The 24,718-nt window shown below is 42.9% G+C and overlaps 3 protein-coding genes across 4 annotated transcripts; 1 reads left to right on the top strand and 2 right to left on the bottom strand.

Annotated features, from left to right (window-relative positions):
• Nucleotides 1-219: 219 nt before the first annotated feature.
• On the bottom strand, nucleotides 220-9,820 carry TXNDC12 (thioredoxin domain containing 12). Its single transcript, XM_030278776.4, has 7 exons — nucleotides 9,569-9,820; nucleotides 7,509-7,569; nucleotides 2,721-2,773; nucleotides 2,160-2,233; nucleotides 1,553-1,622; nucleotides 1,380-1,463; nucleotides 220-1,060 (listed from the first exon to the last, which is right to left on the bottom strand). Exons 1-7 carry the CDS (start codon nucleotides 9,657-9,659, stop codon nucleotides 981-983), a joined length of 513 nt encoding a protein of 170 aa, XP_030134636.1. The 5' UTR covers nucleotides 9,660-9,820; the 3' UTR covers nucleotides 220-980.
• KTI12 (KTI12 chromatin associated homolog) lies at nucleotides 2,722-7,502 on the bottom strand. The gene is made up of 2 exons (XM_072933093.1): nucleotides 4,741-7,502; nucleotides 2,722-2,773 (listed from the first exon to the last, which is right to left on the bottom strand). Exon 1 carries the CDS (start codon nucleotides 6,047-6,049, stop codon nucleotides 5,327-5,329), a length of 723 nt encoding a protein of 240 aa, XP_072789194.1. The 5' UTR covers nucleotides 6,050-7,502; the 3' UTR covers nucleotides 2,722-2,773; nucleotides 4,741-5,326.
• BTF3L4 (basic transcription factor 3 like 4) lies at nucleotides 9,141-19,370 on the top strand. 2 transcript variants are annotated; one of them, NM_001245574.1, is given in 6 exon segments: nucleotides 9,141-9,254; nucleotides 11,555-11,618; nucleotides 12,470-12,583; nucleotides 14,636-14,837; nucleotides 16,044-16,103; nucleotides 16,959-17,344. In NM_001245574.1, coding segments are annotated over 5 exon segments (477 nt in total). In that variant the 5' UTR covers nucleotides 9,141-9,254; nucleotides 11,555-11,564; the 3' UTR covers nucleotides 17,006-17,344.
• Nucleotides 19,371-24,718: the final 5,348 nt, after the last annotated feature.

Below are 24,718 nucleotides of genomic sequence, written 5' to 3'. Positions count from 1 at the left end.
GTTCCAGTAAATAAACACATTGCCTTCAACAGTGTAGGTAGTGTAAGAATGGCTGAATTGTAATTGTATGGAAAGACAAATGATGTATTTTAATTATAAAAAGGAGCAACCTTCAGCTGTGACAGTCAATATTAATAACAGCATCACAAACAAAAACATATCCCCCCATGCTTAAGAATGTAAAGCTACACCCTTAACCACAAAACACTCTCTGCATGCTTATGTTTAAAAAGATTTAATTTTTTTCACCCTGGTACAAAAATACAGTACAATGTGATGGCAAGGCATTAGCCAAAAACATTCAAAGAATAAAAGGGGAAACCCCATAAAGCTTCAACATAACCCACCCTCACTTGATGGAACAATCAAAAGGTGAGTGCATAAGGAAAAAGTTAAATTTCTGCCCAAAGGCAAATAAAGATGAATCACACAGTTTTACACAAAAATACATTTGCAGAGCTGATAATTCACATGCTACTTGGACATTCATGAAATGTATTCTACTTGGTGTCGTTGCAGAATTCATGGTTTTGGATATCTAGAAAACAACTGGCCCGGGAACATGCCCCAGTGATGGGAATGCCCAGTAAAAACTATGGCATCACACAATACCAGTGAGAAAAGAGAGATTCAACCCTGATTAGCGTCAAAATGATGGCTACTTCTAGTTTTTCCCATCACATTGTCCTCAAATAGTCTGTTCCCTACACACCTCCCTTTTAACACCAAATATTAGAGGTTGCTCAAACACACACAGAGATGTGTTTGCACATTACCCAGTTGCAAAGAACCACCACAGTTCAAACTGCCAGGCAGAGAAAAAACTCTAACTGTTGTGTATGTGTGAACTCCAAACAGGGTTTTTAACCTAACATTGCTGACAGGGGAATTATGTCCCTTCAGTGCATCTACATTCTTGGTCTGTTTAATCATTTCCTCTTAGTTTTGAAGCCATGAAAAGGTATCATTCAGTGTATTCATTATAGTTCATCTCCCAGGTGCTTTTGTTTGAAAGCATCACCTGTCAGCTTCTCCTGGGCCTCCTTCATCCCTTGGACAACTGAAAGATTACACAGAGAGAACCAACCATTAATCTCAGGGTGAAAACATCAAGGTGAACTGGTAATGAAAAGTGTTTTAAAACAACACAGTTACAGAATATACAGATCAATCTGTAAGAAAAAAAAAAACAATCCTGCACCCTTATCCCAACTATGTGTGGCTGGATCATGCAAATTCCATTATTTCCCATGCCAGAACTGGAGACAAAAGCAGGTCCTATCTAACCTATCCCAGTTACACTTTAAAGTAACATCATTTCTCTCCACTGCCAAAGCTTCATCTCACTAAAAATGAACTTCAAACAACTCAGCACATACCTTGATCAGCGTTGGTATAGAAATACTTGTAGCTGGGGTTTCCCCTCTCATTTATGATTTCTGGATGGACTTTTCCACTGGGGTCTATGAAATAAGAAATTCAACAGGAAATTTAGATGGAAACAGTAAGAACCCAGTGCTGTGAATGGACACAACAGCTGTGGATATCTTACCCATGAAAAGGATTCTGGGGATGTAACCTCCATCAGGACTAAAGGCTTCATCCTTTGGCTCTTCATCATCCTTCCACAGCAAGGCAGGAGAGAGGAAAGATATTAGCAAGACATCTAACAACACATGGTACCTTTTACAGAAACAAGTTACTGCCTTCAGGTTCCTTCTACCCTGAGCATTTTACATCTTGAAGAGATGCTAAGTAACTGCAAGGGAAGAAAGATATTTTTACCTGCATAAGTATCATTTGTGAAAACAATATTTTTTTCTGGTCTGTCAATTTGCATTACCCACCCCACTCTGGTACAGGAATATTTGCTATGTACTGAGAGAATGAACATAAATTCCTTTCTTGTGGAAACTGAATCACACAAGGTACAAACTGTTAAAGAGACAATGGCAGAGAGCCAAGTTTATAAACACAATTAAAATAACCAGACTGAAAAAAAGTATTTTTAAAACAATGAGCTCTATCAATCAATCCTGAATGCCTATTTAGGAGTGCAGGATTTAGGATGTACACAAAACAGGATGCAACCAGTTGAGTCAGAGTCTAAATGCTTCATTACTAGGCAGAACCTGGATGCAGAACAGAAGGCAGCCTACCTCAAGGTTGACCATAACAAAATTATGGGCAAGTTCAGAGATCTCCTTAGATTCAGCAAACTTCGGCTTTAAAGCTAAAGAAAAAAATAAAAATAAGAGGTATGTAAAAGCAGTGGAAAATATTTCAGATTTTCAGGTCAATATCAAAATCTCCACTTAATCCCTCCCTCTGGAGAAGTAGCACTTTTCAATAAGCAGTGAGTAAACAGAATATATGTATCCAACCCTTCCAGCCAGGCTCAGAACAGGAGGTAATTGAAGCAATTCCTGCCTGGCAGCCATGGGCTGATGCCTGCCCAACAAACATAGGTGGATATATTTGATCCAGTACAACAGAAACAAAAATCCTGCTGTAAACCACCACTCCCACTCAACTACCTCATCCTTTAAGGCTTAGCCATACACCTAGCTTGTTTGTTTACTATGACAATGCCACTCTCAATGAAATACAAATACCATTAGTTACATATGGATGCAAAATTCACATTTCTCATGGCTACATGATTTCTGTACAAAGACTCATCAGAAATTTCAGCAAGCTCTAGTATTCAATGAACTCACCTTTGCAAGCTCCACACCAGGACTTGTGGATGATCACCATAAGAGGCAAACCACTACCAAAAATAAGAAAGAAAATTGTCAAAAAAATTCTATTACATGTACAGTTTAACAGTCAAGGCTTCCTCAAAGGCAAAATGTAATGGGAAATAAATCAGATGTAAAGAGATTATGGGGTGCTCTAAGACTGTCTTGCAAAAGGTTTTCCTAATTTTAAAACATGTGATAAACTAATTTATTATAGCTGCCAGCCAATAACTGCTTGTGTAGAGGAGGAGACTTTCTCTTCTTAATTTAGATTTCTCAGATACACAACTGGTCATGCCTTTTTTTCCCTGGATTACTGGAAATGGTTAATGACAGCAGCTGCTTGAGAGATCTCAGGATGGATTTTCGTGGCTGCTTAAGTCAATCCAGTGGATGACAACCTCTCCCCATTACAGCCCGCATCTCCGTCACCTCCTGTGACTAAGGCCCTCCACTGAGCAACCAGCAAACCCAATAACCCAGCAAACCCTTTGGCTGCCTGCACGGCTTCCTACACATTTGTATGCTGAAGCTAATTGTGATGGAGGTGTCCAGTGCCAGAGCTAAGAAAAAGAGGGGGTCTGTGAGGAACTGCAGCCTAAATAAAGTGCACCACAAAAGGACCCATGGTATTTTTGCTTTCACTCTTTCCAAAAGTTCATTTTACATTTACTAGCTATGCTACCCAGAGGTTAAGTTGCCATATAATAATGATATGGCTTCCAGAACAGTAAGAACAGCCCTAAAATTAGGTGGAGGAGAGGAAGGAATCTGGCGAGAACATCCTATATGGATACTTCTTTCAGGATATGCCAAGCAAAGCAAACTGTAAACTTTTTCCAACTGCACCATATCTCTGCACCATATTAGGGGATAAAAATAAAGTCAAATTTTCATACACGTGAATTATTAACACCTTTGCACACAACAACATTAATTACTAGCAGAACTGATGTATGAGTTTTTCTTTAGGTGTAAATAGACATGAAAGGAAATCTCTACTTAGCAGTGTTAAGTAATGAACTTTAGAATGAGGAAAGGGTGGAAATGAAGCCATTAACATTTAGAATTCTTCAAACACAAATTTGCAATCTATAATTAATGGACATGTCATCAATTTTATATCTGCTCGCAATAAGGAGCAAGAATACACATTTCCATAGTAAAGCTTGCATCACCTCAGTGCCCTCTCCCTGACTTCTTTTCATTGTTTCTATAGAGTCCAAAATAACTTTGCTTATTTCTTGAGGAGAGGCTAATTTAAACTGGATTTAAGATTGTTCTTATCATCAAGAATCAGTGATTCTTGTTGAAAGAGTTCAATGGTCTGGTGGTTGGTACTGCCACACACTTTTTGAAGAGAAATTTTAAAAGCAGATTTTAAATTAAAGTGCGCACTTCCTTGAGATACCAACTCTTAGTCAGCGAGAACTCACAGTGGTTTGAGATAACTGATGTGTTTTCTCAGCTTTGTTCTCTTTACTTTGACTGTAAGATAAACTTATTTATATAAAAACATTTTTGTAGTTCTGCAGTGCATAAAGCCCCTTAGCAGCTGGTGTGCCAGACAGACACTGTAACTGAAGTAACCCTTCCTGCCCTGCTTAACTGTTTCATGCAAGTGATCACTACATGTAAAATTAAAACCAAGTGCCACCATTTATTAGAACGATGAATGAAGCATCCACCAGAGAGTGAGTTTATATAAGCTGTACCCAAAATTATTGGAAGCTTAGCTACCCATCACAGCCAGTACAAACTTATGAGTTTCACACAGAATAGAAATAAATACATTTATTTCTGTCATTTTAGCTCATTTTTTCCTACAACAGCACTCATTCTTAAGCAATTTGTGTTTTTAAGGGTGTAAAATGATGGTTTTAAGGGAGTATAATGACCTTGAAGAAAAAAGACATGGCCAAGTAATTTCAGTAAATTAATCCTGCAGGTAAATTAAGACTTTACTCCATTTAAGGCACAAATTTTATTATTAGACCTGAAACAGAGAAGTTTGAGTCTGTTAAGCCAGCACCCTTTTGCAGTGTGGAGTTGAAAATCTCTCTTGGGTCAGTCAGATTTTCTGAAACAGTCATATCCTAAAAATAGACTGTTCCAGTTCTGGACCTGAAGTCTGTTCCACAGTTTGACATTATCTGGTAGCAGCTCTTGAAAAGCAATCTTCTCATTCCAGCATACACATGCCAACTTGGAGGTAAAAGTCTTCCCTACAGCCATCATCTTTTACACTTTCACATCACACTATTTGATTACTGGGGTTTGCATCTCCACAGGAGACTTCCCTTGCTTGGGGATGCACCAGTAGCTCTCCTTTTTGCAAGATGCCAGTGGGGAGAAGGCAGGGGTGAGGAACTGCTTCCCCAGAGACCCCCCAGCAATGCAGCTGGCTCGGCTGCTGCAGGGACACGGTGCCCATCTTCTGAGAGCTGCTGCTGCCAAGTGATGCGATCCGGACAGGTGGGACCCGGGCTCTGCAGGGACTGTGCCTGCAGGCACATTCTTCCCGCGGCGAGTACCTCGGGGCCAGACCACCACCGCCACTGCTGGGTGGCACAGGTGACACTTCACTGGATGCTGCGGCTCAGGTATTGCAGGAACATACTGGCCAGCTGGGGCAAGTTTTCATCGCTGGGCTGCATCTTGGTGTAGCTGATGAACTGCCTCCGCAGCCGGCTCAGCTCGGCCACGCTCACGGGCCGGCTCAGCACCAGTCCCTCGGCCACGCCGGGGACGCGGATGGTCTCCCCGGGCTGTGCCCCGCTCCTCTGCGCGGCCAGCACGGCGGCCAGCACGTCCTGGGTGACGCGGTCCAGCTGGTGCAGGAAGCCGCAGGACTGCAGCGGCTGCGTGCGGGTGGAGCGGTGCGGCGGCGGCGGGGCGCTCTCGAACAGCGCGGCGCGGATGGCGCCCAGCGGCAGCGGCTCCTCCCCGCTCACCGTGAACAGCGGCCGGTCCCAGCGGCAGCTCGGGTCGGGCTCCTCGAAGGGCGTCTCGTCGGGGCCGCCCGCGCCGCCGGCACAGTGCAGGAGGCAGCGCGCCGTGCTCGCCTGCCGCGCCGCGCAGTACAGCTCGTAGCGGATGCTCCGCAGCTCGTTGCCCGCGTCCACGATCACCACGTCCCGCCGGCTCAGCCGCCGCTCCACCTCGGCCCGCAGCGCCGCCCGGCCGCCCTCCGCCTCGGCCACGACGTGCACCGCCCGCTCCGGGCCGCCCAGCGCCTCCCGCAGCTCGGCCGCCCGCCGGCTCTTGCCGCTGCCGGGCCGCCCGCACAGCACCACCAGCGGCATCGCCCCGCCAGCGACACCCGACCCGGACGTGAAGCGACTGCTTCCTCCGGTCACGCACACCCGCAGCTCGCCCGGCCCCGCACGGCCCCGGCACCGCGACACCGCCCTGCGAGGCGTCCCGCTTCAAAACGCCATCGCAGCAGTTGGTAGAACGAAGGGACCGCGCCCTCGGCCGCAAGGAACTTAAAACTGAGAAGTCCCCAGTATTCCATGACATTCTGGAGTTTACAGAAATGAAATGGAAGGTTTGGAATTTCCTAGACCACCGGCTCTGGTGCATCTCACTTGATGCATCCCAGATAATTTTGTGTAATTTTTCATTTCCTGATTTATGGTTAGACTTAGGAAAAAAAAAAAAGTACTTTTTACGTTTATATTTTCTCTGCAACTAGGAGTTTCTCCCAATCCTTCAATTCAATAACACTCAAATGCTGCCGCGCTCAAATGAGCGAGCAGACCTGTGCATCAGCAGTGAAAGGAGAGTGTGGCTCACACCCAATCCCATCCCTTGCTGTAGGGTCTTTTTGAGCAGGAACACTAAACCCGCCTAAACCTGAGAGTTCAGACCTTGCCATCCCTCCCACTCTCTTCTGTCTCATTTTAAACCTTCCTCTGCTGCTGCTACAATTATAACTGTAAAAACTGAAATAATCTATTTTTGGTGTTTTTTTTTTTTCAAAAATGCTAAAGTATCAAGTTATAGAAACTTGCAAGACTTCTGAAGTGTACCATCTGGGTTAATTCAGTGTCTGCACTGGAGTGCAGAACTTGCCAGATGGATCAGTTTGAGAGCAGAGCTAAATTAAACAGCAAACCTGGAAGGCATGAGCAATTTCTGCTCATGTCAGCATTGTCAGATCTAGGTTATAAAGTTAAAATGCAAGTAGAATTTATAAGCATGCCATTCTCCTTCTTGGATTTTAACAAGAAGCAGAAGAAACTCTGAGAAAGAAAAATTGAGACATTGTTCTTTTTAGTATTTAAGCTTAGCCCAAACCAGGTTCTGTCAGTTCACTACAGTTTGAAACTTCCAGGTTTTTGCTGCAGATGGAAGCAAAATATCTCATGCTGAGACCTCATCTATACAGGCACAAGGAATTTTAGGGAAGCTCTTAGCACTGCTGAGTTTAAGGGCTTTGAGAACCACTTACACTTTCATTTGTGTTGGAGAACCGTATCTTTCTTTACTGTGATAAATAAATATTTTCTTGTTTCAAGGACATGCTAGGGCTTCAATAATTTAATTAGACTGCAGTGATTAAACCTAGCTGGTGCCTTAGCAAACTTAACAAAATTCTGTATTTTCTCTCCAATAACCTGCAGGGATCTGAAGAGTCTCCTAAACCACCCTCAGTTTTGTTAAAAGAGACTATTTTCTGTGGTTAAATTTACGCCTGAAATAGAACCATTGTGAATGCTTCTGAAGACAAACTTCTGTATTTAAAACCAACAAACATACCTGGCTGCTGCCTCTTTCTTCCCATCTTCTAGTGTTCTCCAATGAATATGATCTCCAAAACCTGCCAGAGAGAGGAGTTTATAAATGCTGCATAATTTAACATGTCAGCTAATAGAGGAAAACAGCCCAACACTCAAGTATTTTCAACTCATTTTATATTCTTTTTTTAAAGACAACTATAGCCCCACTTCTGGAAAGACTTCTGCAAATACTTACAGCCCACACAGTCGTATGAGGAATCCCATTGAAATTAATTAGCAAAAACATACCATGCTCATGAATATTTCTATATATGTATGTAAATGACACTAAAACCCCCCAGATATTAAAATTGAAGTGCCTTCTGATTATTCGCCGTTCTTTTTCAGTCTGTGAACATTTATTATCTGATGAGTGACAAATTAAACATCTCAGCATTTAGCTTCCTAAATCCCACTGAAGGTGAACTAAACTGAAACTTAAAAATTTCGAGGCAAACATATGATCATTAATTGCTCTAAAGCTATTATGCTAAGTATTCCTGCTGATGATAATATCATGGAAGAGCAAGAAAGAATACCATTATACAGATTTCTGAGTGTTACAGTGACTGAAGGATGCAGGAAGCGTTTTATCTGACATCCAGATAACAAGTCTTGTTATGTCAATTGACTTAAGGGTGAGTCAGGGTATGTTTAACAGCTGTAAAGCAGTGACTGCCAGGGTTGGGTTTTTTTAGTAGCCAACAGAGCACATAGCCAAATGCCACCTGGAAAGCTTAGATGAAGGAGATCCAGGAGCTGTACAAAGAGGAACTCTCTTGGAACGCCTCCTCAGAGGCATTGGTTCCAGTAATTAACAATTAACTGTGTTGGATGGCCAATGTGAGCCTTGGTTCGCCCCTTCCCATCCATAAGGGTTTGGATTAGTCAGGAACCCACCATGCCCGAGGCGCCTAGGGGAGGAGATTTTGGGAGCTGCACAGAGATCAGGAGCCACAGACTGCCCACCCAGTGTAGACATAGGGGAAAGTGGACATTTTCTCCAGTACACAACTAGGGCAAAGAAGCTGGAGAAAGCCCAAAACAGCGTCAGCAAATCTTTGGGCCACCTCTGTTCAGCATCCAGGAGGTGTGGACACAGGCACAGTGTTTGTGTTACCTGATCTCTGCTGATATGAGCAACCGTGAACATAAGTGATGCAACACATCAGAGAGATGAGCTCACAGCAGGGTGGGGATGCCTCGTCCCTGTCCCCTCATACCCACACAGCAAATGCTGAGGCAGCCCCCAACACAGAACTACGTTTGTAGGAGCTCAACATCCCGAGAGCAAAAACCCAGCTGGAATAGCACAAGTCATGTTCACCCAGAATATTGACATGTCAGCTATTTCGGTCGAAGGCCAAAATGTTAAAATAGGAAAAACCTTCTATTGTTCTAGCTGGGAAACACTTTTCAAAAGCTTTTCTGTATTTAAAACAAACCCCACTTCGTGGTGAGCTACAGTGTGTTTTTAAAAGCATTGCCCAACACATTACAGAGTATATCTTTTGAATGAAAGTAATTTGGGGAATTAAAGGGTGAGTGGCTGGCTGGGATCCACACCACAGCTTTGCTGTCATTGATCAAATTGGTTACAACCAGCCTTGAGGAGGAGATTTACCTCTACGGCAAAGCCACCACTCGGGGAGAAGCCCAGGCCCCGGTTGAACCGGGCTATTAGACACGGTAATTAGGCAAGGAGCCTGGGCGAGCCAGGAGCGAGGTGAGGAGCGGGCACGAAGGGCAAGGGAAGCCGCGGGCGGAGGGAAGGGCCATTCACGCCTGCCAGGAGCCCGGCGGGGCTCGGGGCAGGCACGGGGCACCGCGGGGCTGCTCCCCCGGGCTCCGCAGAGCCCTCAGAAAGGCTTCGGCCAGAACCCGACCACAACGGCGGAGACCCCGCGAAGCCCCCCCGCACCTCCAGAGCCCGAAGCTGCGCCCTTTGCTCCCGCCCGGCGGCCCCGCAGGCTGAGGGGAACGTCCTGGCCCCGAGTGGGGACAGGAATTGGGGAAAGCCGAAGAAAGCGTTTGTCTGACCCTTTCCGAGCCCTCCCGCGGCGGAGGCGGCGCAGGCCGCCAGCACCAGGCACAGGCAGAGGACGGAGGCTGCCGCGGGCTGAGCCTTCATGGTGTCTGCGCGGCAAGCGGCGGCACGCGGGTACGGCCCCGAACCGCCGCACAGGACAGGACCCGCTTAGCTAGACCTTTTTTTTTTTTTTTTTTTTTTTCCCCTCCTCTTTTTTTTTTTTTTTTTTTTCCTTTCCCCGTTTTTAAAGCCCGGGAAGTGATGTGTGGCGGATGTGGGCGGTGCGCCGCTTCGACGGCTCGCCCGCCGGTGCTGGGGGAGGCAGCCGCGGGAGCGGTGTGGGGGGCTCGGGATGGGCTCAGCTCCTTACGGGGAGCCGGGACCCTGGGGTAGGAGTCATCGCACCGGGGCTCAGAGTCCTAGTTACTCCCCCTGGGCAAACCCCAGCGTTATCCCGACGGGAGCAGGCAGCGGTGGGAGGGGAGTGGCTCCGGGTTTATTTTCTCTTTCCCAAATAAACCCTTTTGTCGCGCTGCTCTCTGGAGTTGCCTAGCTGTCGGGAAAGCAGCGTGTGAGGGAGGGTTCAGTGAGAGGCACAGAGCGACTGGTGACGCGTTTGGAAGCGCCGCGTCCCAGTTTGAGTCACAGGGCACCGCTCCCTGCCCCGAGGCGCGGGCGACTGCTGCTCCCTGCAGACTACAACTCCCAGGAGCCCTTGCTCGCCACATGGCCGCCTCTGTATAAATGAGGTGGGCGGGCCCGCCCCCGCCTATCTGCGGGCGGGCTGGCGCCGTCACGTGGCGCGGCGCTTCCTTTCTCTGTGCGCCTCTCTTTCCTTCCTCGGCCGCCATCTTGTTCTCGCCGCGTGTTGGCCGCGGGGCTCCGCCGCGCTCAGGTGAGGGGGCCGCTCTTCCCGCGTCCCGCTGTCTCCGTGTCCCGGGATCGCCGCGTCCCGCTACCGCCGCGGCCCCGCCGGCCTGAGGCGGGCGGCGCGCCGCGGCAGCTCGGTCCCGTCCCCTTGGGCAGTACTGGGCCGTTCCTCGGGGAGAGGCCGAGCGAGCGATCCCCTTGTGCGGGGGCTGCCCTGGCTCGCGGGGCCGCGGCTCTGCTGTTACACGGGCTCCTGAGGGATGAGCCGTGTTTGAGCCGTGTTCCCGTGCTATGGGGCTGCCCAGCGAGCCACCCTGAGCCCCTTCCCCCGCCGCCCCGCGGGGTCTCCGTGCGCCGATCCCTGCCCCGCTCCTGCTCTGCCCCCGCTCGTTCCCGGCACAAAGCACATGCGGGGATTTCTGGGGATCACTGGTGGCTCGCTGGGGCAGAGCAGCGAAACGCATTCATTTTGGTGGAAGGCTTGAGGCGTTTTTTCACACGTTATGGATTTTCAGGGCTTTTAGCCTCTAAAGGTCCCACCTGACTCGTGGGAGAAGCACTGCACAAAATTCCCAGTCACTGTATTGGATGAAGAGCTGCCAGAAGTTCATGTAGTAAATATGTCCATACACGAACTTCACAGAGTTTGGATCTCACTTATTAGTCATAAGTATAATAGATTCATTCCATGAGTATTATCCCATGTAGTTTAGTGGTGACTGTGTCCCTGGACCCTCGTAAAGATAGTGTTTTCCCAGACCCAGTTCTCTGTGCTCGTTTGGGTCTGGTTGGAGCCAGTAATTCAGTTAAATACTTCCAGCAATAAACTGGCATCTTGGAAATGAGTACCTTGGCCTGATGCAGAATGAAACGTCCTGTAGAGTTGCCTCATCTTGGCACAGACGCTTCAGCTAAATGTGGGTCCTTCCTACTGCAGGACCACTATGGATTGCTTAGGTGGTGTAATTTGAAAGCTCTGTTTTTGTGTGTTTGTTTGACACACTGTTTTGGGTGATGTTCTAGAAGTTTGAAAAACCTGCTGCAATTGTAAGAGTGCTCTTAAAATGGACTGTGACTTTTTGTTGTTACTGTTTTGATGTTAAGTTGAACTTGTTCTTGCTCTTTAGACGTAGCACTATGAACCAAGAAAAACTGGCCAAGCTTCAAGCGCAGGTCCGAATAGGAGGAAAGGTAAGAAAACCACCAGAGATGCTTTTGAAAGCATGGACTGAAGCTCACAGAAAGAGAACAAAAAAATTATTCTCAGGCTTGACTAATACAGGTTTTGTGTGATCTGGCCTATAGTGCAGCTACCTGAAACACAAGTTTCTTTCAGTTCACAACGGCTGGATGAAAAGTTTCCAGTGTGTAAGCTTTGTTTTAATTCAATGACTTGTTGCGACCTGTGAAAGCTCCAGCTAATCTCACCTGTTGGATGTTCCAGTTCTGCCTTTATGGTCTTCCTGTTGGGGATTTTCTTCTTTGTGCCTGCTTCAGGCACTGGCTGTGCACTGAGCTATTTCTTTTCTCTGAGCTACTGGGTGGTTAATATGACCAATAAAAAGGCATGTCGTTTGTTCAGTGTGGGTGCTCATCCTCTGTTGTAGGGATGATTGTACAGAAGTTTTCAAAGCAGGAATTCCAAAATTGCTGTCTGTGGAATGCTCTGAAAGCGTTAATGACTTGGTTGCCAAAGTGGGACTATTTAAATCACTCTATTTGTGCTTTGTTTTGGAAAAAATATCTTGGGGGAACTTTGTTCTGTATTGCTCAATATTAAGTAGTATTTTTGTAGCCTGGGTGAGTGGAAGGGAAAATGTACTGCTATTTACTATTTCTTTGGTCTTTATGCTTAAGAAAAAAGCTTAAAATTGGGAATGATGGGCAAAGCTGTAGGTAAAGGGAAATAAGTTGAGAATAGTTTTTGTCTACAGAAATGTCTCATAACTTGAAAGATGTTGCTCAGACTGTGCCCTGACTTTTGCGATTAGTCTTTGTGAGATTTTGAGGAGAGCTGACTTTTGTCTCTTGATTCTTCCCAGGGAACAGCTCGCAGAAAGAAGAAGGTGGTGCACAGAACAGCTACAGCTGATGACAAAAAACTTCAGAGTTCCCTCAAAAAACTGGCTGTAAATAACATTGCTGGCATTGAAGAGGTATAGTGAAAACATAAGTGTTTCCCGTTTGAAGTTAAATTCAATCTGTTATTTTGGTGGTGGTGTGGTGTGGTTTGCTTTTCTTTTTACAACAGTTTTATCTTCCAAGCAAAAGCATGGAGATCTGGTTATTGAGCGGTAATGTTGTTTGATGTATTGTTGCCTCATTGGCATTAATGTGTATGTGCCTGGAGAAGGAAAGGTGCAGGTTCTGCTGGCCAGGCAATGTGTGGTGGAGGTAGTAAGCTGTGTGCTGTATGTGTGTGTGTGTCTTGCATTTTCTGCAGAACAAAGCTTCTCTTCATTCTTGACTTTTATGAATTTGATTACTTGCTCTAAAGAGAAGAGCAGTAAATGTACATGGACTGGGCAGGCACATCTAGAGCAAGTGTGGTGCAGAGTATGAAGGAAGGTTTAGAAATACCTTGACTAAGAACTTGAGTCTGTATTATCAAAATTAGGACCTTTTACTGCACAAAAATGCTGGAATTGTATGTAGTAGATACAGGAGATGTTTTTTACAGCACTGTAGAGTCTCCACAGAGGCAGCTTCTTTGTTAATGTAAGTGGGAATGTGAAGGTTTCAGGTGTTCTTTGAATGCCTCTCATTTACATGTATTAATAAAACATGTTTTCCATAACAGTATAGGGAGTGACCCTCATATATGGGAAGAGGAGGAGGTTTCTCCATCATGAGCTCAGTGTGGCTGCAGTACTTGTACTACTTGGTTAAAGAAGTGCAGTATTTAATCTCTGATTAATTGATTGAAGCAGGATTGCAAGGTGCATGGAGAAGTCACTAAGTGCATTCCTCTCTTCCAAAGGCAAATGCAGATTCGATGTGGTTTGCCTGTAAGTTTTCAGACCTCTGTTACAGAAACAGTTCAGTGTGTCTGTTTTCTTGAACTTAATACACATATGCAGAGCTGTATGAACTAAAAAAGACATGGTTCTTCTTAGTGTATGTTCAGGGATTTTTTTGTGCACAGAGCACAGGATCTTTATTCAGACACAGTTATTAAGGAATTTAAATATCTCAGCGTAGGAAGATGATGCAAAATGTTTCTACCTTGATAGCAAGAGACATAATTGTGGAAGGTTTTATTCAAGTGAACGCAAGTTGACCTTGGTAAGCTTCATGCAGATAGAAGAGTAATGTTGAGTCAAGCATGAATAACACATTTGTGTCATTTTGAAAGAGGCTCTTAAGTAACAGGATAACTGTACTTGAAGCTTTTACCATTTCCTCATGGGCAAAGGACAGGACATTGCTTAGTTTTGCAGGAAAGCAGCACACCTGGATTTCCTGTTCAAAACGTATTTGGAACTCTGCTGCTGTGTAAGGATTGAGGACTTAGATGTTTTTGTATTTTAGATCTCGTTTTTAGTTCTGAATCCCTCTTTTCTCCCTGTAACTTAAAAACATTGCTTAATATTTTTTTCATGTAAGTTTTATACCACTATTGTGTTGGATGGGTAGAAGTCTCTTCCTACGGTCAGACAATTATTTTTTGCGTAATAGTTTATCCATGCCCAGAAGAAAAAGCTTTTCAGCTTTCTAAAGCAGGCCACTACACTGACTGTAAGGTAGAATTCTTGGTGATTCAGAAGGCCAGGGTAGAAGAGGAGAGCAGGATCACTGTGTGGTGTCCTTAGTCTTAAGAGCCCTCATGGAATTATTGGGAAGGCATTGGAAGTCTGTTCTAGTGCAGTGGGTACGTAATCCCCCAGTGCTGTGTGTGCATCCCTGCCTTGAGCCAGTGTGAGTCCTGTGCCTCTGTCAGCTGGGAAAAAGCAGGAATGTTTTCCTGGTAGGTGACACAGGTACCTGTGAAAGGCAGTGGATTAACCTGATGTGGCAAGGTGCTGCTGTTGGAGCTTTGAATGGTGTTAATTTAGATGGTGTTAATTCCAGGTGCTTTTATCATATTATCCTTTAGGAGGAGTGCTAGTTCTGTAATTTTTGATTTTTCAAATCTAGATTTTAGTTATAATGCTCACATAACAAGATGCTGCAATACTTAGGTAAATGTTATTAATATATTTAAACAGGTGAACATGATAAAAGATGATGGAACAGTTATTCACTTCAACAACCCCAAGGTTCAAGCTTCCCTCTCTGCCAACACTTTTGCAATTACTGGTCATGCAGAAGCTAAACCGATCACAGAAATGCTTCCAGGCATCTTAAGCCAGCTTGGTGCTGACAGCTTAACAAGTCTCAGGAAGTTAGCTGAACAATTCCCAAGACAAGGTAGGTCTTTTTGGAATATTTCATAGCTGACTTAAAGGACATATGAACTACTGAAAGTTTTAACCCAAATTTAACAAAAGCATGTGACTTAAAAAGTCAGAAGTTTGTGTGTGCTTTTATTTGCCACTGTCTTGGAAGTAGAGGATGGGGGACAACCTTTCTTTTTATCTTTGTTGATTCAAGATTGCATAGTCAGGCCCTGATTTAAAAGAAATAGATAAGTCTGGTATGCTATGATAGCAGGTGTACAACTGTATATGGCAGACTGCTATGGGGAAAGCAAGTTCATGTTTTTACCTGGAAAAACTCAACCAGATTTTTGTCAGGGAGCCTATTCTGTTTTCTTTCTTCATAAAAAAATATTTCTATTGCAGTTATAGAAGAAAAAAAAGTTCTTCTGCTCTACAATTTACTTTGGCATCCAAGCAATACTTAAAAAAAACATAATTAAAAATCACAGTTTTAATGGAAAACTAAAAATACCCAAGTCACAGTTATCCATATGATTCTTTATTTTTTATTAATTTTAAAACTTTGGGAGCATGGGTGGAAGGGTGTATGTGGTATAACTATTACTGTAATTTTACAGTTATAAATGAAGATTAGGTACAGTTCCAGTTTAGACTGCTATGGCCATTAAAATGTCTGTCGTTTGATGTGTTGCAGTTGTGTTCGGAATGGAATACACATCACCTGTTCTAATGTTTTCAACAAACACTTACTCATTTTAAATCAGTTTTAATTTCCCCAACATTCATGTTCAGAGTTTAAGAGAAAGGGTTTGTTTTTCTTTAGCAATGCGTAAAATACCTTCTAAAATTTAGAGAGATGGATCATCATGAGCATATTTGAATCATATGATATGTTGGTCACTGGTTGGTGCCATATTATTGTTGCATTAAAATATGGAACTTCACTTGGAAGATTGAGTCATGCTGGGGGTTTTCTGTATCATTTGATCTCTTTCAAACTCTATGAATACTCCATAGCATCTGGAAATGGTTCTGCTAATGCTTTGCTGCCAGAATATCCCTAAGGGAACCTTTTGGTTATGCTGTTAACTCTCAGTACCTGGTCATTTGTGTGTTTGTCACTATTGGGGACTGGGGAAGTACTTGATTTTTTCATATATATGGTTTTTATTTTGTTGTGTGAGTGTCCCTGATTCTGTATTATGAGAACTCAGCACCAAATTTCTTTTTATAGTGTTGGATAGTAAAGCACCAAAATCTGAAGATATTGATGAAGAAGATGATGATGTCCCAGGTAGGCACATACACACTTTTATATTCACTTAATAGATAAATACTTTGATTCAGTTAAATATGTAGCTTTTGTTGTGATCAGACTTCTTGCTTGCTAAGGGAGGCTTTTTATATAGGGCAGTGTTAAAATACAACTTGGGATTCCAGCTTTTGAAGAAGGGATTACCTTGTGAAACTACCTTAATTATTGAGTGAAACTAAGTTAAAATAGTTTTAGTGAGGTTGATCAGGTATCTAAATATCCAAACAGAGGTTTAGGACTGCAAAATGGCATAATTGGCATAGTTATCAGGTTGTTTTCATATCAGGGTCTGGAGTGGGAATTTTTATTTCTGTAGCTGAAGAAAAAAGGCTTATGTCAGTGTCTGAAAATAAATATAAGTGCTTTATTTGTCAGCAAATAACTATTTTATCAATAACCATATTGCACTGTATCCTTTGGTATGGTGTGTGTTAGCTAAAACAACATACATGTGGACCAGAGCTTCAATTCCTCTTGCCTTGGCACTGGTTTATTTCTTTGTGACCTTGCATAAAATTCAATTCTCTAAAACGTCAGGCATTCTTTAAAGAATGCTGATGCTCAGAACTCAGCTACAGCTGGTAGAGCATCTTTGAAAATCAGATCTTAATCACTTAATGTTAGAATTTTCACTGTTCTGCATTTCTATTTCTTTGTATACATTTAAGCAACCAATATTTTCTAAAGCCCTTTGAAATCTGTCCGTAAAGAAATGGTTTCCCTAAGTGTAATTAAGTACTACTTAATCTTTCCTGTAACTATATGCATTTTCATTAAATTTACAAAGGTAATTTTACTGGCCGTTACTGTATTAAATATCTTCATCTTTTTCAGATCTCGTAGAAAATTTTGATGAAGCATCAAAGAATGAAGCTAACTAAAACATTAATAGTTCTGGAAGCTGGCATGGACTAGATTTAAGAAATCAGCTATGTGGTTCCAAAGTTTTAAAGAAACAGAGAACATCATCTGTTAATAGTTCAGTAATATAAATATTTTGTATTTTTATGATGCTGTTTGTTCAGCATTTTCTGTCAGTTGATTTTGCATTTTGCACTTACTCCCAGGATCTACTCTTTTGGTCAAAAAGAAATGTCAGTGCAGTTTGAGGGGTGTGTGTATGTGTGTGGGTGTACGTGTAGTGGAGAACAAATTGGAGAACACATATTTAACCATTTGCCCTTTTCTTTTGGAAGTAGAAATAAAATGAATCTTCAGCATCATTACTTTGATTATCACCAAATAGTGCACAGAGGGAGTTAAGATTAAAGTTTTGTCCACGTTTTGTGACCTGAAGGCATTACACCATTAAAACTTGGGCTTAATTTGCTGTAACTATTGTACTTGCAGGTGTGTTTCTCAATGTACACGTATTTATCAACCTTGTGTTGATCCCAGGTTTTAGGGGTGGCGAGCAATTTTTTTTTCTTTTTTTTTTTTTTTTTTTGTTTGTTTCTAAAGTTTTGATACAAGCTGATATTTGACTCCTTTCATGTAGACTTAGCAGTATGTTCTCCTGTTGGTTACTAAAGTATTTCCCAGTCAAAAGAAAAACACCTTGGTTCTCTACTGTTGGGTCACTTCCGTCTAAGCTTGGAGGTCTGGTTGGTAACAGTCCAGTGCATCAGTTTTGCACAGTAACAGGTTTTTGCTTGAATAACTTCAAGCTGTTCTCTTGGCATAACTGCATTTTACTAGCAGCTGATGATCCACTCTCATTCTTAGGGCACTAGGAACTAAATGCACTGTGTGAACAATGTTTAGGGTGGGAGGAAAGAGTTGTTGACACTTTGCCTTGCTTCCTGCTGGGCAGTCTGTGCAGTGACTAGCTCTAAAGGGACTTTTTCTTTTTTCTTTTTTTTTCTTTTCTTTTTTTTTTTTTGCCTGTAACTTACCTTGGCCTATAACCTACCTCTAGGTTTGGTGTCATCTATATAGTAGCTTCTTACAAAACACAAATGCTCCTCAGGCATAAGGAGGACATTGGGAGGTACTGTTGGTACAGTGCAGTATTTATGACCTTTCTTTAAAATGCTTAATGTGAAGCTGTTTTCTCAGAGGCTCTTTCAAGGTTCTTGATGTAATGTGCATTACAGTATAGTTAGACATCATTGTAACCTCTGTCAAGGGCAGCTGTGGCTTACAAAAGCCAATTTTATTTTTTTTCTCTACATCTGTCACTTACCTATGGCTTAATTGGAACATATCAGCTTTTGGTGTAGGCTCTCATATGCTAGAGAACTGTAATAGTACAAGCAAATAGTCCATGAGTTCTGGAGACTTTGTGAACCCACGGAAGTTGAGCTGTAGTGGTTCATCAGCTGAACTCGGTTCATTTTCTAGGCTTCGTTCAGTTTTTCCTGTTATATTTTATATGCTACGTGGATCTTACTACAAAATAAAATAACAGTAAAAAGAGGAAATGCTCCCCCCTGTGTGTTGTCTGCTCCTCCCACCAGCACTGGCTGAGGAAAGCAGGTGGATGCAGCAGCTGTTTGAGACAGCACTGCATTCTTGGTGACAGTGACCAAGGAAGACAAGGGGCTAGGGAGGGTCCTGTTAGAGTTCTAGAATTTCACACTCCCTATACTCACTCCTATTTTCTCTGTGGTGTTGAAAGAAACTTTTGTTTGTTGTATGGCTGATCAGCTGCATATGATTTGTTCTGTTCATAAGGAGGGGATATCTCCACAAATGTGTGCTCAGGCACATGGAATTGTCTTCTGCTGCCTCTGTGAGCCCAGGGAACAAAGCAAGGACATGAGGCCACAGGTATTTGCAGTGTTCCTCTGTTTGCTTAAGAGGCACAAGTGAAGAACCTTTGCAAGTAGCAACTGTACAGAATTGATACATGGGACATCCCATTTCTAAATACTAATGAGATACTGAAAATTCCTGCTTGTTAATTCTGATGTAGGAGGTATGTCAAAAGTAATTCTGTGAGAGATTAAAAGTAAGCCTTGGAAACAATGATTCCCTCAGTTTATATAGCTGAACTTTGATTCCTACAAAATACTGATTTAGTTTTTGCTCTTGAATTTACATGTTAAACCCTCAAATTTTTCCTACGTTGACAACAAGTAAACCAACTAACTATGCTAGCTTATGTAGTTATATTATCTTCAGTTTTTTCACTGTATCTGGAAACAGTCAACCACTTATGATTTGCTGCTGGAAATACTAGAGCTTATCAATCATTAAACTGATTTTAATTAAAAGTAGCCTATCGAGGCTGTTGTGGGAAAAGCTCTTTTTCTTTTGTATTTATTCATGGTATAACAAACATCGCTTGTACATGCTGATGGAAATGCAGGGTTGCTAAAAATAGTTTTGGGGAGTGTTGGTAAATAAAAACTCCCCTCATAAAGGTGAACACTAAGTTCTTCTTTGCTTGGCTTGAAGCATGATAACCACCATACTTCTGAAGCCCATGTGCTTACTTGCTCACTACTTAACTCTGCTGTTGTCAGTAGCATTACCCATATTTTTAATACATGTTAAGTAACTTAGCAGTGATTGGAAAGTAGGCAGATGGAGCAGAAGGGAAGTTGAAATGTCTCCTGGGTTGTTGTGAGGGAGTCAGAGCTCGATCAGTGAAAATCAAAGAATCTGCAAATGTGTGAGACAGCAAACACTGACCTTCCTGCCCTGGCTGCTGGTGTATTTGTGTAGTTCCCTAGTTTATGACGGGGAAACCTGGGTCTGGCTGGCTTCTCTGAGGCAGGAGAGAAGCCTGAAAACCTGCAATTGTTTCAGTTTTCTCTATGGAAAAGAAATGCCTGTGTGTGATGGGTGCTGGGGTTACAGCGCAGGCAGTACCACTGGCTGCATGGATTTCCCATGCAGAGCTGGAGAGCAAAGTGAATTTACAGCTGGGAATGTTTGTAGGGTGGAAAGAGTTAATATAAAAAGGACGTTTGATGCACAATACAGACCTTGGATTTTTTGGTTTTAGCTTTTGTTATATAGCAATACTTGAGTGCACAGGAATTATAAGGATGAATTTAGAACTGCTGTGGGAATATCTTGATGACTTGCTCATATTTGTCAACTTTCCATGGGAACTAGGAGTTGCTATGAGCTCCCTTCTGCCAGGATCTTTACAAATAATGTTTGGATTTGGTGTGTACAAAATGAGCACTGGAGGTCTTACAGCTGATTTAGTTAGTGACCAGTGGGTTGATTGACCAGTGTATTTCTGTTAGCAGGAAGGAACTGAGGAAGCCATAAAAGCACGGTAAAGCTGTGCTATATATGAGATGAATTAATGTCTCTACTGAGGAAGGTCCAGGAAGGATCCTCCTGAGATTCCTTGGAATCAGAACCCATGCAGCTCTGGACAGTAGGAATTTATAGAGGACTGAGCAAACTGCCCTTTAGGTGAAGGTGAGTTGAGTGCATTCTTCCACTAGCACTGAAGATCAGTCTGCTTATATTATTCAGAGCTAGTACTGGTTTTCTCAAAAAAGTGAGTAGTCTTTATTCTGGGGATCCAGATTTCACTAACTAAATGATCCCTGTTTTGTGCTTGAGCAAATGAAGTGGTGCAGAAGAGAAGCACATCACAACAGCAGCCACTGCAGCTTCACAGAAGTGACAGCACAAGTGCAGGGAATGGTTATGTGCTATTAACTGCTTTCCCATTAAATAATTTTTAATCCCTCCCTTTTAAAGACTAGTTTCCAGACACTGAAGAACTTAATGGATTTATCCAGAAACATGAGGGATGCAGTATCAGGGATTTGGGGAGCAAGCAAAGATACTATTTCTAAAATTGGTATTCTTGGTATGTTTGGGTGGAAGCTTGGGTTGGTATCTAGAGCATGGTTATTGGGGCTTTCATTTCACATCCACCACTCTTACAGGACAAGAAAAAACAGACTTGTACATCTTCCAGGGCCTTTGCCTTTATTTCAGGAGTACTGCTCTGCCTCCTCTATGTGCTTTGCAAATGAATGAATAACCAAACTGGATGTTTCTTGAGAGGAGAGAGCTACATCTCTGTGCAGTTGGTATAAAAAGCTATTCTGTGTGCTAAACACGTAGTATTTGGTGGGTTCTCTGTGCTGTTAAACTCCCTCTCACTAAGCAGCAGACCCCCAGCTTGTTCAGATGCTGCTTCTTTGTCAACTGTTATTTGTCAGATTCTTACATATTAGACAGCATCTCCTTGAATTTTGCATTGCAGGTAGATTTTTGTCGCTAAACTAAATTAATTGCCTATTTGAAGTAAAAGGAGTTCAACTGCTCATTTGAGTTTTTGAAGTTGTGATATTTTTTTTAAAGTATGAATGCTAAGGCAAACAGAAACAAAAAACCTTATTCCAAGGCCTTTTTCCACCTTTCACTGCACATATCCCAGCTGAATATAAGGAGTTATGCAACCTCATTGCACTTTCTTGCAACATCCTTGTTGCAGCTATAGTAACTGCTTATGTCAAAAAGTAATATTAGAAAGTATTTAATGTATTTTTAGATTCTGTCTAATGCAACTTAGCTGATAAAGAAGAGCCAGTGCTGTGAGACCAGCTCTCTGCAGACATTGGGAAGTGTGGTGCAAACAACATTTTGAGAACATCAGGCCATGTGTGAAGCTGGAAATTTCCAAGCAATGCAAATGATTGCCTGACATAGGTAAGTGAAGATGTAAAATCTCAGCAGATGTCGGCAGGATGCCAGACCTTTGCACACCACAAGTGAAGTTCCCTGAAAAGCTTTCACTGACCTCTGGCTTTTCTGCTGCCAACAGAGCAATGCTTCCCCTTCCTTTGCTTTCCCAAACTGACTCCTGAGGTCAGCTGGACCAGCTTGCTCTGAAGCTACAGGAGCCCATCTTGTTGCCTTTGCCTCACCGCCTGCCAATGAGCTTGAAACTTTTGGGAGATAAAGGTTAACCCCCTAACAGGGAAGTGTTTGCAGGCAGGCTGAGTGGGGATGGCCAGCAGCAAAGCAGCCTCACAGGCTGGACTGAGCTGGCCTCTGAGCCTGCTGCTGCTGGGGCTTGGTAAGACACTGTAGGGCAGCTTGTGCTGCTGCTGCCAGGGTCCTACCGAGTTTGGGACGAGGGAAGGATTTGTCATATTGAAGCCTTGGGTGATGATGTCATCAGATCCTCTAACTTGCAATTTGTTTCTAAATTTTTTGTTGTGAAATAGGAATTCTGTCCACTTTTCCTGCACCATGGGCAGATACAAGCTGCCCATGTGAGCCCAGCGTGCCCTCACTGCCCTCTAACCCAGCCACCCTACTGCTCCACAGCCTTCCCAGTGAGCCTGTTCTGCATGTCTCCTAGGTGAACACTAATTTACTGGGGCAAGCTGCTGAAGTTTTGCTGTTCCATGCTGCAGGTTCTTGTTCACCGAAAATCACTTCAAAATTTACTGACTGAGGCATTTAATATGGAATTTCCACTTTTGTGACAAGATGAATGGTTTCTGACACATGCTGTTGAATTGAAGACTACCCTAGTTTGCTTACAGCATTGTTAAAATCTCCAGGGAGTAACAATGCAACTAAATTCCTGGTCTGTTCATTTTGAAACCTTTGCTCTGTTGCTGGAGACTTAGCCTGCTCTGTGATTAGTGACATTTTGCATGTTTCTGAAAGAATGCAAATACGGCCTAAAATAATTTTTACTTTGAATAACGATTTCTTCCCTTGTATATCTTAAGTTTCCCAAGCCTGCTTCAACAGTTTAACTGAAAGACATCAGGTTTTCTCGCAATCTCCTGATGGATATTTGGGCAATTTGCTGAGGCTTCCTTCTATTTTGACAAAAAAGTGATGCCAGTCTTCTGAAAAACAGGGGATGTGTTATTTTCTAGTCTTTACTATATCACCTTTCAGCAGCATGATTTCAGTGTTGTTGTAAATTATTAACTTTTGAACACAGGGATATTATTGCCTCTAACTCTTCTCCTGCCCTTTGAGTTACAGGGTTGCTTTCATTGGCAGCGTGCACTGAGAAATCATGTTGGCCACTTGCAGCTCTAAAATTGTAATAGTTTATCCCATTACATGGTGATTTTTCCAGCTCAGTTCTCCTGAGAGCCTTGAAATAGGTTTTCCATAAAAGTATTTGAGACACAATTTTTTTCTTTTAAAAGCTATAGTCAAATTTGAAGGGATAATCTAGCTATTGTTTCCAGTGGAATATATGTTCTATCCTGATGATTTTGTAAATTATAGAGGATTTTTATATTGCAGTCTGGGTCACTGAGAACCTGGTGAGTTCTTTGAACAAGCTTGCTTGTTCTTTGGCTACAAGCAAACATCATTAGCATCTTAAGTAATGGAAACTCTTCCATGAAAAATGCACACAGTCTTACTGGTTTTAATCTGCACAAGCACTTCATGGATTTGCAGTAAACTGTAATAAAAGGTTTAGATGTCTTATACTTCCATTTCCTCAATGGCTCACAGTAGCATCATCAGGAATGCACAGCCATTGTTTTTGCCTTTGTGACTGCAGTTCTGTCATCTTCCTCTCTCAATAGCTGTTGTGGTATTGTCTGAGAAACAGGACTACTGAATTTGACAGCCATCACAGTGCTGATGCTTCCAAACTGCTCAAGTCCTCATGTTCATTATGGTTCCGGATGGCCAGAATTTGTTGGAAAAGAAAAAAGAAAAGTAGTAACTATTCAGAACAAGAATTCACTTGCATTGAATAAATATGGTGAGCAATTATTTTTATTAATTTCTCTGTTGAGACATTAATCAGTGTTAAAATTTGTATGAGATGTGCCTTAGTTCGATTTTTACCTTTCTATCTTAACACTTAGACAAGCCAAGATAAGAGAGGTGATTAAATACTTGTCCTCAATTACTCCTGCCCTCATAAGCAGTCCCATGAAAAATTGCTGCAGGAGGAATTACATGCATTGGTCTACTTGCACAATAAAAGCAAGGTTTAATAGTTGTTCCTACCATATTCAAGTAATCCTGTTAAAGCAGAAACAGTTGCAGGTTTTATACTTGGAATGTCTCTCTGATCTGATGAAAGCAAAATAAAAGACAGATGTGAAAGATGCCAAAGAGCATTTTTCTTTCTCATTCCCCTACTCTCTCCCCCAAGAGTGAAGCTTCTTGATGTACGTGCTATTATTTACTGTGCCCTGTTTAATTCTGTATCATAGTCAAAATTATTTGAAAGGGTTCTGGCACTTTGAAATGGGGTACCAGCCTTTCTTAGCAAACTCAAAGCATTCATCTGACTGACTGCTGAGGTACAAACATGGACAACACACAGACATCTCTCACTGAGATGTTGAGGAAATAGCTGGTCAGGCCTTCCCAGTTGTCTGATTCACAGCACTCCACAAAATCTCAATCATGTGATTAGCAAGGCATAAATAAGCTCGAGGTGTTTTTTTTATAGGCTTAATTACACCTGGTGAAGCAATGTCTTTTTGCTTTAGCAGGGAAGTTGCTACACTGCTGTGAAGGCAAACCAGTGCCAGGAGAACAGGAAGGTTCCAGCAGAGCCATGGAGTTCATGGGACAAGCGTGTGTGGGCACCTCCATGGCATTTGGTGGTGGGCTTTGCCTGTGACGGTAAGACCGATTGATTCCTCGTTTGCATCCTGCTGACT

The sequence above is a fragment of the Taeniopygia guttata genome, chromosome 8, assembly GCF_048771995.1.
Source record: "Taeniopygia guttata chromosome 8, bTaeGut7.mat, whole genome shotgun sequence".
NCBI classification, from domain to species: Eukaryota; Metazoa; Chordata; class Aves; order Passeriformes; family Estrildidae; genus Taeniopygia; species Taeniopygia guttata.
The sequence above is the reverse complement of the archived record's forward strand: the minus strand, read 5'-3'. Positions and strand labels throughout refer to the sequence as shown.